The sequence below is a fragment of the Cryptotermes secundus genome, unplaced genomic scaffold (assembly GCF_002891405.2).
Source record: "Cryptotermes secundus unplaced genomic scaffold, Csec_1.0 scaffold696, whole genome shotgun sequence".
Classification (NCBI taxonomy): domain Eukaryota; kingdom Metazoa; phylum Arthropoda; class Insecta; order Blattodea; family Kalotermitidae; genus Cryptotermes; species Cryptotermes secundus.
This window is the reverse complement of record NW_019734322.1, coordinates 354,538-367,598: the sequence shown is the minus strand read 5'-3', so window position 1 is coordinate 367,598 and position 13,061 is coordinate 354,538. Positions and strand designations below refer to the sequence as shown.

Sequence of the window (13,061 nt, the reverse complement as noted above, 5' to 3'; positions counted from 1 at the left end):
TGCAAAATCAAATATTTTACTTGTGGAGGTATAAAGTTATCAGTTTGCTATACTCAACCCTGTTCTCAGTCCTAACTTCACTACCTGTCATCTCAACGACTGGCTCTAGCTGCTACTTAGTTGGTTGCAAAAGTCTTCGATCTCAGGGGTATTACCAGGAGACAAACTGACATATAGGATCTCAGCTAGGCACCCTTAGAATCAGGTTTGCTGCTGTTAGAATTTGGTAGTGTTGTAAAAGTATGTCACTTCTGGGAGTGACTTTGGATTTCTGTTAATATATTTAATTAAATGTGTCATATGCAGCATGCAGAACTGCAGAACGCAACATTTGTATGCTGGGACTAAACAATGTAGTGCATGCAAGTACCAACCTACTAACAAAGGGTGTATTCACTGTGGACTGTTATCTTTAATTCCCAACGAAAAGAAGCATTAGCATATGAATTGCTCAAAATGATATTCTCTAGCGTTTCAGGCCAGTGGCAATCTGGTACCCAACACCTGCTACCTTACACATGAATGTGTGTGTGCACATCCAAATCCATGCAGTATCTTCTCTCTATTTTATTATGGTCTCATCTAATTTGTCTCTTTTGCACTATTTTTGTACCAGTAACTTAAAATTATATAACAGTAACATTCTGTTACAGTGGCTTATTTTGGTGTCTTGGTGCTGTAATATAGTGACCATCACTGTTTTTTGGTCTGTGTCTGATCTGATCCGATCCTAAGGGTGCTGAATATGCCAGGTCTAACATGTGGTGGGGTTACCATATATGCAGTTTCTCCTACTTACTGTATTTGCATACACCCACAGATGGACAGACATAGGTAGGCTGACATATGTGCATATAGGATAATGTGAAAAGACTGTGCCCACTTCACAATTTATATTCACTTTATTGTCATCATATTGAAATGAATATATCAGAGTGCTCTTTCCTGTCCATCAAGATGTGACCAGTATAACTGTGTTTCCTTGTGTTTTTATTATCTGGAGAGCACTGGAAGAAGGCAAGTATGGTTATAAGTAGTTGGATCTTCCTAAAGGTGGTAAACCTGCTTTTCATCATCCTTCTTCACAGACTGGGTGGCTAATTGACATTTCTGCTGCCTGGCACATGTGGAGAACAATGAAAGAGGCAGGTTTCAAGTAGGATATATGTGTACCTTCACACCTGAAACCAGAATCAGGATCCCCTTGAGAACACAACTGGGGCTATTTGTTTCTACTGTGGCTCGAACAATAACCCATCTGTGGGTCAATTTGTAGATACCCTGAAGACTACCATCATCAATGGTCTATCTACAGGTCTATGTGAAACTAATTGTGTGGACGATGGTACTTAGCTTCTGGATAACCTAAAGTCATTGTTCAGGGCACCTGATGCTGCTTCACGAAATCCTTCCACAAGTCATAGCAAGGAATCCCCTGATGATGTTCCCAAGAGTTTACATGTTGCTCAGCAAGTACAGAAGGACATAGGTGCTGCAGTACTTGCTGGTGACATGGAAGTGTTCTCAATAGCTGATATCAGTGGTTCCATTGCCAGACATATACTTTGAGGTGTCAGCTGTGATGCATGCAAGACAGGAATTTACTTTCCTTGGTGGTGTAAGCGAATGAAGAAGTTGATGACTCATGCAGCCAGGCAAAGGGCCACAAAGAGGAAGATTAAGATACTGACGCATCAGTAAGTCATTAGGAAAGTAATGCTTCATTTTGCCTTGTAACATCGTAATGTCATGGTTATACTAACTCGTGGAAGTTGGCAGAGAGCGGCTATTGAATTACTGGGAGAATATGTGGCACCTAGCTACATGAGCATCATTAGGTGTTTCATAATTTGGAGAAAGTAACACTGGTGACAAGCAACTGCAGTGCAGCAATAGAAATTACCTTGTATTCACATGCACTTGTCACAGAGCTTTGGTAATGAGTATGTTGTTGACAACATCATCTACCTTCATGGATTACATACAAGAAACCTATTGTGAACTTGAGCTACATCTCTTCCCCGCTTTGCAGAAGATTCTTTTGTTTCAGTATATTAGAAATCAGCTTTCAGGAAACGGTCGGAGTTCATCCTGCCTTTTATCAGCAAGGAATTTTTTTTGGAACTGGGTTCAGTATCGCTGATATCCCTTTCAAAGGATATGAGTGNAGAAAACGGTGTAAGAGCCTCTGAAGTACAAACGGTCAGAATTGCTAAATTATTTATTGCTTTTACTGTGAACCTAGGTTAGGGAGGGAGGAGGATGGAAAGGGAGGTGGTACGATAGCATGCCATTTTACCGATCGTGCTCTCGGAGCTGATGGTTATATTGTATTTAGTTAGCTAAGTCTGCGTCAGCTCCAAGTAAGTAGGTAACCTCAAATCTTACAAGAACGAAGATTTCCACGAGGTTGCTCTTGCTCACTCTTAACCGGTTTCCTGTAATGCATCTGTACGATTTTCGGTGCCCTCGGTGCTCCCCGTGCTCCCTGTTACTAGCCGTCAGTTGCAGTCAGCTGGGTCCCGTAGTTTCAGTAGCGATCACTGCGGCAGAACGAATGTGTGTATTAAGATGGCAACAAGAGATAAACATTTGTTTCTGACAGGAGCATCAGGTCTCTTAGGAAGAGCAATATATAAAAAATTCATCACCGAAGGTTGGGTAATTTATGGTACAGCGTATACTAGGTACGTACCGAACATTGACAGTTTTTGATACTCTTTAGCTGATGGCGTATATAATTTTCAATTTTTTTTTGATATTATTTAGTTATGTAGGGTTTGAAACTTATAGCGGTGGTTATGAAGAGTTCGTCTTGTTCAATATAACGCTGTGTTGCCCCCTTGCCACCGGCTTTCACACTGGTTTCATCCTTATTTTCCGACCATGAAGATGGAGGAGACATGTTCCTCCGAAACATCAGTTGATATTCATCCGACTGTACGACGTTATATTACGGGTGAAAGAACCATGTATTCAGCTACATTCATGTTTTATTTTACAACGCCTTATTGTTTACACTATGTAGCGTCGAATAGTAGGATGATGAATAGCAATAAATTAGGAAGGATTTTGAGGGAATCGGTTGTGGCCCAATCGAGGTACAATTTCAGTATTTTCATGGAATGACTGGGGAAAATAACGTAGAATTAGGACAGCCAGTGTCCTGGCTGATATACGAACCAAGCATCTCCCAAATACAAGTCCAGAGCATTACTGATATTCCAGAATGCTCATTTGCTTAAGTCTTTTTGAGTCATGTGCACTGATCCCGAATGCACTGTACATTTTAATTTTGTCATATTATGTATTTTATCAGGTAGCAGAAGTTGTGTGATTTTGGACTTCAGATACTTGAATTGAAGGTTCAGATTCTGTATATCTCTGTGTTATCTTGTGTGGGTACAAACATTACAGTGGGCTGCATGTCAGAAGGATTGTTTCAGTATTAATTTTGAAGGAGATCAAGCCAGAGGACTTAATTAAACTTTTAGTGTAGACCCCTGAATACCAAACTTTGTCAAAATCTGGTATGAAATATAAAGATGAAATGTGCAGATAGATATGATTTTTCCATGTACATTGATTTTATGCTGGGTACAGTTAAAATCAAATCAGTAGTGGTGTTGTAAAAACATGTTATGGAACATGGCATTTTAGGGGACCCCCCCCATGAAAGAATCCCTGGTACCCTTTAGACAGAAGGCTGAGTGGGCCCAGAGCTGATCTGGGCGATGTGTAAAAGAGAAAATTCTTGACTCTACTGGAACTTGAACTCTCTTTTGTTGTCCAGACCATATTCAGTCATTATACCGACTGTGCTATCTTGGCACCCCATTCCTGCATCTTACTAATCTAAATTAAATCCATTCTAATCTCCTTGAACCCTTTTCCTTACTTAATGCAGAAGAACATAATCAAATTAGATATCTCCTCTATGTGTACACTTTCTTCAAAATACATAATCGTGATAATTGTTCTACACTTCCAACACATATGCATGTTTTGGATGCAGCATCACAAAATAATTACATGTTTTCCAAAATTAGCTCTTTGACACAATGACTATTGACATCTGTGCTGGTTGTCAGCTGAATGTAAGCATTTGATTAGTTAATGGCTTCTTCATGGCCTTCAGAAAATTTGTGACACCAATCATACACACTGATAGACTCCATACTTTCCACTTAGCCTGTATAAAATTTCAGTTGGTTTCACTTTATCTTCCACTAGAAACTTGCTGACACAGTTCTAGTTGACATTTGGAGTGAAAGGGTGTGTGATCTTATACCACCTGTAATGTGCAGAGAAAGGGGGCCAGGATCACATGTCAAGAAGTGAGAGCAGTTTTTCTACCATCTGCCATGGTGAGAGTTTTGTTATTCTGGTGTGTTGACATCTTTTGGAAAGTATTAAAGTCCAGGTCAACAAACTACCCTCATAATTTTGCTGCATACTGTGCTTTCCAAAATTTACCTGAGAAGGAAAATTCCTGTCATAAATAGAAAAAAAAGTCCATCTATCAAGAAAGTATGCGTAGAATACAGTTGGCTACTGGAAAAATAAGAAGAAAGAAATGAAGAAATAAAAGTGAAAATTATACTATCATTAACATCATAGTGCACATGTATACATACATAATTTCTGACTTGTGATATAGATCATAATAAATACAAGTATATAAGGTTGTAAATCAAAATATTTTTTATCTACTTGTATGAGTAATCACCAGTGTGAAGTGGAAACCTGTCAAAATTGAAAAAAAGATTCAGTTTCCACAGGAATTCCTTTATGGCCAGGTTTTACTGACCATTATTTCATTATTATCTCATTATTTCTCTTCCAGAGTTGCTGAGGGCTTACATAAGTTGGACTTAACCGATGAAAATGAAGTCAAAAAGGCAGTCATTCAATTTAAACCAAGTTTTTTAATCCATTGTGCTGCCCAACGGTTCCCAGAAAAAGTTGACTTGGACCCTGAAGGTGCTGAAAATATCAATATTAATGCTTCAAGATACCTTGCACAAGTTGTTGGTATGAATACATTTTTTACTATTGAAATATGACAAATTTTGAAAAGATGATTTTTATGCTTGTTGCCTCAATCCTTTCTGAATTTCATTCTTGGCATAGTTAACAACACATTTTCAATTGTATAAGTTCTATGGCATCAAATATTACATTGATTTGAATAATGAAGTGGAAACAATATAGGAGGAGGTGGTGGTGGCCTGTTTTCTAGTACTATTCCAACTTCTGTCTAGAGAGAATAAGGAAAACCACAAAGAACATAAATGAGCATAGTCAACATGTCCAGAATCTTTTGAATAATGTCAAGATTTAGTGATTAGACATGGGATTTAAATTGATAATTGATTTAATTGGACTCTTGTAACTTGTAACTACAAATAATTATAATGCTGTCACTAATTGACATACTCGACATCTCACAACAGCGCACACTAATTCTCAGTTTTTCACTAGCTGTTACTAGGCTATGGCTCCATTGGTAATTGACACACTTTGTGATTCAGTACAACATGTTCCCAGTTCTCTGTGTCTTCACATAGCCATTGCTTGGTAGTGACTTCTGTCAATGCAGATTCTTTTTGCTGCTTCCATGCTCAGTGGCTCCTGTCCTCACTGCCTGGCAACTTGCTTGCAACTATTCTATCTTGCCCAAAGGTTCTCAGTATATAACCTCAGCACAGAAAGCATAGGAAACACCACCTTTAACAATGGCTTCTATCATTGCGTTCTTATGTTGCTGCAGATGCATGTTTGTCAAGCCATTAGTATGAACTGGACAATACAAACATGTCACAATATGAACCAGAAATGCTAACCATTACACCATGGGATTTGGTAATCCTACCTATAACACTTGAGCATACCAGTACCCTGAAGCATATGCAAATTATTTTATGTGCAATGTAATGGGAACATATTACAGAGAATGTAACAGGATGACAGAAAATTTTATGAGGGATTCAGAACTTGTGCTCTTCATCTGATATTAGGTGGTTTAAATTAAGAAGAATGAGATAGGATATATAATCTTTATTGGTTGCATCCTGTTGTGTATTCCAGATATATATAGAAATTATGTCAACCATCTAAACAACAAATATACTCGGTTTTAATATTCGATCTTTATTCCTGCTACATGTTTTGGTCAAACAAGACCTTCATCAGGCAATTATATATAGGAATACATAGAGTTATTGAACTACTGATACGGATCCATATCAGTGCAATGTGTCACATTATATACTAACATAAAACTTTTGCCTCAAGTTGGTGTTATAATTAAAGTAGCAAATACATAAATAAGAATAAAGATAAAAGATAAATATAAAGGTATACCATATATCAAGATTTGTAATGTGTTGAATATGTTATTAAAATATTAAAAGTACTTTAAAAATTATTAAAGGGTTTTTTTTGTATGGTAGGTTAAGATAAGGTTCCACTGCTACTGTGTGGAAAATTGGGCATATGTTGTTTGTAGGTCTTTGTTGTAGAAGCTTTCTATGTAGTAAGCCTGGGTGTGGAGCCCAGAGTCAAGTTTCTATGATGTACGGGTTGGTAAGTGTGTGTTATATTGGTATGCTATTTGCACGATATGTATCTTATATAATCATTCACTATGGCATATGTGTTTCTTGTCTGGGCGTATATACGTTCGGTGTGTTCTACACTGTGCATTGGTCCAATGTAGACATACTGTTACATGTATACTGTTAGTAACAAATGCATCTAAAATTAAATTTCTAAGGAAGAGACCAGTTGCATCATAGAGAATCAAGTTGTGAGGATATGAACTTGACTGAAGTGGCTTAGGGTTGTATCCAGTGGCATGCTTCTGTATTAGTGGTGCTGAATCTTTGAATTCTATTACCATAGGGCATGTCAAAAATGTGCAGTCCTGTGATGAATTTTTCTCCACATATTGCAGATTGTATTCAAGTGCCAATGCTATACATCAGCACGGATTATGTGTTTGATGGCAAGTCCCCACCATATGCTGTGGATGCAGTGCCAAATCCTCTCAACCTGTATGGGAAAACCAAGTTGAATGGGGAAGAGGTTACACTCGCATTTGGCAAAGGTAATTACTGCTAATTTAGTTCAGTAAAGAACAAGAGTGGAAAAGCATTCTTCAGTGTATGAGGTAAAAGGTAAAGTTGTCCCTGTGCTTAATTAGTTAAGCACTGTGCCATGAAGACATGATGGAGTGGAGGTATAGCTCCACCTTTCTTGACCTCAGTGCTAGATGGAGATGAGTGATCAGCTTCACACCTCTGTTGCTTCACCTCCAGGGAAAGAGCCTCTGGTACCTATTGGATGGGAGGCTGAATAGGCCCCAGTCAGTCTGGATGCTCCGGAGAAGAGAAGAATCTTTCATCGCTAGGAATTGAATCTGGGCGATCTAGCCTGTAGCCCATCACTATGCTGAATGACAAATGTTTTCATAGTGAATTTGTAATCCTCTGTGATCGTGATATTAATTCATTGCAGATGCAGAGTCAGTGTCATTATTTCATTCAGTTTATAAACAATGATGTCAACCATGTCATCATCAATTTTCATGATTTTTGATTTGCAAGTGGATATCTACAAAGTAAAAGGTTCCCCAGAATATCAGTATTTTATTTTTAATAAATCCTTGATCTTAATTGATGAACTTGGGCACTGTTTAGCATGTATTCAGCTCTTCTTCACAAATATGTACATATAGCTGTTGTTTAAAAAGTCAGAGACATACAATTTGGTGTTCAACAGTAGTTTTTCTCAGGGAGTCTGATGGTCCAAAGTTCATACATGCATTTTCAGTAATCTGACAGTTACAACTTTTGTACATATCTTTCCCAAAGAACAATAAAAAAGATTATATTTGGGAAGCTGAACCTTTTCCCAACACAAAGGACTGTATTATGAGATAGTAAACGAAGTAAACTTACAAACATAATGATCAAATCAGTTGACATTAACCAATATGCATACAGTTAAACTGCACCCTTCTTTTTTTCATTATACTGAAGGAGGTTCTTGTTAGCTATGTCAGTAAGAGCGTGTTCAGTTCTATACTGTCACCTTTATGTGTAGTGATATATTGAGTGAGCCAGTCATTGGTATATACAGTGGCAAAATAATTTCTTGGACACATCTGGTTTGTCTGTACTGCATCATCAGTTAAAACACTCACTTTAGAAGATGTTGCAGATTTTTGCTTTATTTCTCCATTAGAGCAGAAAGATCATAACATCCTTTGCAAGTTTCTTTACTCCAATTTTAGAGGACTTGAATAATGTTGTACTGGATAAATCAAGTATCTTGGCCACTTCTGAAGAGACAACTTAACTTGCTTGAGCAAACTTTATTTTTCCACAGTCTATTCTGCTTCTATTTGCAACACCACCTAGTGTCACTGGGGAAGCACTCTAATGTAGTGACTGTAGTTTGATCCCAGGTCTAGTCATGTGGGGTTTATGGTGGACAAAGTGGTGCTGGGGCAGGTTTTTTTCCAAGTACTTCTCTTTCCCTTGCCAATCTTCATTCCACCAGTTGCTCCACAATCACTATCATCTATCATCTGGGGCTGGTACAATAGGTCAGTAGTAGCCACAGTACCAAGTGGACTCAGTCTCACCCCACTAAGAATAATAATAATAATAATAATAATGGTGACCATGTATAACATAAACACTTAATAGAATTTGGTGAAATTCGGTATGAGAGGTGTGTGCATATTGTTAGTTGGCCATTTTGATACTGTCATGTGTAGGGGGTATGTGTGACTAATAATGGGTCCTGGATCGGAGGACTGGATTTATTGGTGCTGCTTTACAATTACACTCAGTTACAATCACTTAACAGCTCACAATTGGTGACTGCCTAAGGTTCTGTCTTCATTTGTTGCATCCTGTTGTGTGTTCCAGATATATTGTCATGTGTTGGGTATGTCACGTGACAAATAACTTTACGTGGGTCTCGGATTTAGTGAATCTTTATTGAACATTCACTCTTACACACCGTACAGTTGTTATCACTTGTAGTGTCACTTGACTTCTGGCCTATTACTTCAATGCGACGTCTCAACTATCCTTGGCCATGGCTGGATCTCAACTGTCTTCTGTCTGTATCGTATGGCGACTAGGTTCCAACTGTATTCTTGCTGTCTGTAGCTCTCGGCTGATGTAGGTGTTCTGTGGACTCAGTAGAGGACACCCCTCGCCAAGGTTTGATCTCACATGTTCGGCAATCTGTTGCTTTGGGAATGCTCCTTATGTACTGTTAACGTGTTTCGTCTCATCCGTTGTTACTTAACGGGCCTTCTGTTGTTCATCTCTGGGGAAACGCGTTCATTGTTTTGGTATTGTCTACAAAACGGCTCATTGTTATTGCGTTAATATGGAAGTGCCTATTCCAAACACGTTACAATATATAGGAATTAGGTTATTATTATTATTATTTTTCTTGGAGGGGGTGAGTTTCCCCATGCACCACAACTAGTAGTCTATTGTGCGTGCCCCTTTGATATTCTACCAGTCGCCATGCCCTTCCAGTACTGGTGCTTGCTATCAGCCCCGTCCTGCCAGTGAGGTCGGCCACCTCACTGGCAGTGGTCCCTGATACTTCCCCATCTACCAGAGGAATTGGAAACTGCTTGGGCAGGAAACTTTGCTTAATTTTGCTCAGAGGTCTCCTAGAGACATGAGGATCTTTTACCTGCCGTAAATCTGTAGGAATTAGGTTAACTGTCAACACAACAAATATACTTGCTTTTAATGTTTTACAATTCAACTTTTTATTCCTGCTATATGTTTTGGTCGTACAAGACCATCATCAGGCAGTTATATGTAGGAATATGTACAGTTACTGAACTACCGATATGGATCCATACCAGTGCAACATGTCATATTATACACTAACAGATAACATTTGCCTCAAGTTAAATGTTCCAATTAAAATAGAAGATACAAAATAAGATAAGATATAAAAATGTATACCATATATTAAGATTTATAAAGTGTTGAATATATTATGGAAATATTAAAAAATATTTAAAAAATACTTAGAAATGTTAAAAAAAGTATTTAAAACTATTTAGTATGAGAGGTTAAGAAATATGTATGCCAACTTAATACTAAGGTTCCAATACTACAGAGCAGAATTGGGCATGTTATGTCATTTGTAGGCCTTTGTTCTAGAAGCTTTCTATGTAGTAATTATTGCTGTATTTCAAAACAATAAACGAACCAATAAATAAATCAGAAAGCATTGCATTTTCATTTATTTGTTTATTTATTTATTTATATGCAATGTTAACATAAAATGGGTTCCTGAAGGTGAGAAGATCCCACATCCAGCATCTGAGCCAGAAAATAATTTCTGCCATCTGAGTGTTAAGTAATGGTGCAAATTGTAAGTATTTCATTTTCTTTGCTTGTTTCAGGCAATATTGTGCTTCGTGTGCCAGTCCTGTATGGTCCAGTTGAATATGTGGCTGAAAGTGCAGTAACTGTTCTCCTAAACAGCCTCCTCCAGACAGACAAACCGTGCAAGATTTCAAACTATGAACTCCGCCGCCCTTCGCATGTTGATGATATTGCTGATATATGTTTGCAAATGGCAATGAAGAGACTTGAGGTATTCTTTTTGGATTGATTTACTATAGATTTTCATTTCCCATCCTCGTCTGAAAAGAGCATATTCTAACAAAAGTTTCTCCAAAGTAGTGGAACAGCCACTTGCATACTGCCTGCCACTAGAAATGCTCCTGAATTAATTCAATCCAGTTCACTTCTACAGAACCTGTTTCTCTAAATTCCCTAACACCTCATTCTCAGTTTTGAAATTGGTAATTCTTGAAACCAAAATTATATATGCATTTCTTGTAATCAACCAAGTCACATGTTCATCCCGTTGTAACTTGCATCTGCTCTCATAAAGAGCAGTAAATGGAGCTGTATAAATTACAGAGTCCCTTATCACATAATATCCTTCATTCTTCACCTACTTTGTCCCTTTTAGGTCCTGTTTTCTTGAGCATTTTCATTTAAAACACTTGCAGCATATCTTATTTTGTCAGTGAATCATGTTTTTGATCAGATTGCTTTCTCCAATTCTGTTCAGTTCACAATAATTTTATCATTCAATATCATTTCCAAGAGCCTCAGCAAATCCATACAAAAATCCACATAAAATGAGTTATATTTATTCAAACCCTGAAGTTAAATTTTTCAGTACATTTTTTCAGGATGAAAATATATGTGGCATTTTCCACTGGTGTGGCAAAGAGGTGTTCACGAAGTACGGCATGCTGGTGCAGATTGCGAGAGTATTCCATCTGCCATATTCTCATGTGACTCCAGACTCCAACCTTCCCAGTGCTACCACACCCACACCTCGCCCCTATGACACAACTCTAGATACCTCACGACTTGAGCAACTGGGCATTGGATATCACACACCATTTAATGTTGGAATTAAGTCTGCACTACAGTCATGGATCAGGTAATGTAACAAGGAGAAAATAAAAAATTTAGATGATTGTGTTATACAAGTTCCATGTTTATTTTTGGTATTGTATGAAGTAGAAATAAAAGAACTGTCAATTGTGTACTGAAATTGAGTACTGGTATTTGAAAAAGATGGGTGCTGGACTTCATATTGAAGCACTAGCTGGCTGTTTCATTCACCCAGACACATTTTGGTGACCTCACATGACATTATACAATTGTATGCATGAGGTCTAACACATAATTGGGCTTACTTTACCTTGGTTCACACTGGAGGGTCCCCTTGACTTGACAGAGATGAGCAGTCAGCTTCACACTTCAGCTGACTTAACTACTGTCCAAACTGGATAGGCGGTCGGATGGCCCCATCACGATTCATCACTTTTGTCTTAAGTCATTGGAATTTAGTGTATATTATGGATACCAGTTAGGGTCTAATTGGTACAATGTTTTGTGTGGAGAGTTTCATCTTCTGGGATGTAATGCCATGTAGTCCACTGACTGTAACAAATTTCTTAAGCAGAAAATTAAAGTCATGGAGCAAAATCCTTTTTGAGAAGTTGACAGCACTGCTAGTCAAAAAATTCCCAGCTTTTTATAGAACCCAAAGGTTTGCATTCACGAGAGCCTGCTACTGGTCCCTATCCTAAGTGTCCATATCTCACCCTAGTTCTTTAAGATCACTTTTAATATTATCTACCTGTCTGTGCTTAGGTCTTTCAAGCAGTCTCTTCCTTTCTAATTTCCAGCCATTAAACTTTGTAAAGGTAAAAAAAGGTAAAGTTGTCCCTCTGTTTAACTAATAACACTATGCCATGAAGATGTATGGGGGAGTGGATGTATAGATCCACATTTTCTTGACCTTGGCACTAGTTGGAGGTGAGTGGTCAGCAGCTTCACACCCCGGGCGCTTTACCCTATGGAAAAGGTCCCCAGTATCCATTGTATAGAAGGTTGGGTGGACCCCAGAGCTGGTCTGGACGATATGGAGAAGTGAAAATTCTTGACCCATCCAGGACTCAAACTCTGACCTCTCAGTTGTCCAGCCTGTAGCGAGTTGCTATATTGACTGCACTATCCCAGCTACCCATTAAACTCTACATTTCTTATCTCTCCTGCACATGCTGTATGCCTCACTCATTTCATTGTCCATAATTTGGTCATCCTAATAGTATGAAGCTCCTCATTATGCAATTTTCTCCAGCCTCCTGTTACTTCCTCCCTCTTAGGACCAAGTGTGTTACTCAGCACACTGTTCTTAACACTTCGCAGACTGGTGATTTAAATATTTAAATCACCCTGGGGACCAGCATTTTTAAACCTACTACTGTAACTTGTGCACTGCTCACTTTAAAAATGAATATAAAATCTCCTAATTAATTTTATGAACTAAAATTTTTGGAGAACACTTACCAGTGCTCCTAGAAGTGCTTGAGAGTGTGATATTTCTGGAAACATTCCCTTTTGTGTAGTGGCATTACACAGAACTTGCACATGTAGACAGTCAAGAGTCAGTAAACTTCAGAGAGACTAAAT

General features: G+C 38.2%; 1 protein-coding gene across 1 annotated transcript; it reads left to right on the top strand.

Moving 5' to 3' along the window:
- The first annotated feature begins 2,363 nt into the window (after positions 1-2,363).
- Positions 2,364-11,634, top strand: LOC111868636 (methionine adenosyltransferase 2 subunit beta). Its single transcript, XM_023859472.2, has 5 exons — positions 2,364-2,687; positions 4,847-5,034; positions 6,959-7,111; positions 10,460-10,653; positions 11,264-11,634. Exons 1-5 carry the CDS (start codon positions 2,572-2,574, stop codon positions 11,522-11,524), a joined length of 912 nt encoding a protein of 303 aa, XP_023715240.1. The 5' UTR covers positions 2,364-2,571; the 3' UTR covers positions 11,525-11,634.
- Positions 11,635-13,061: the final 1,427 nt, after the last annotated feature.

Coding starts and splice junctions, on each gene's coding strand:
- LOC111868636 (XM_023859472.2), top strand. CDS start 2,572: ATGGCAACAAGAGATAAACATTTGTTTCTGACAGGAGCATCAGGTCTC. Junction 2,688..4,846: donor TATGGTACAGCGTATACTAG/GTACGTACCGAA, acceptor TTTCTCTTCCAG/AGTTGCTGAGGGCTTACATA. Junction 7,112..10,459: donor TACACTCGCATTTGGCAAAG/GTAATTACTGCT, acceptor TGCTTGTTTCAG/GCAATATTGTGCTTCGTGTG.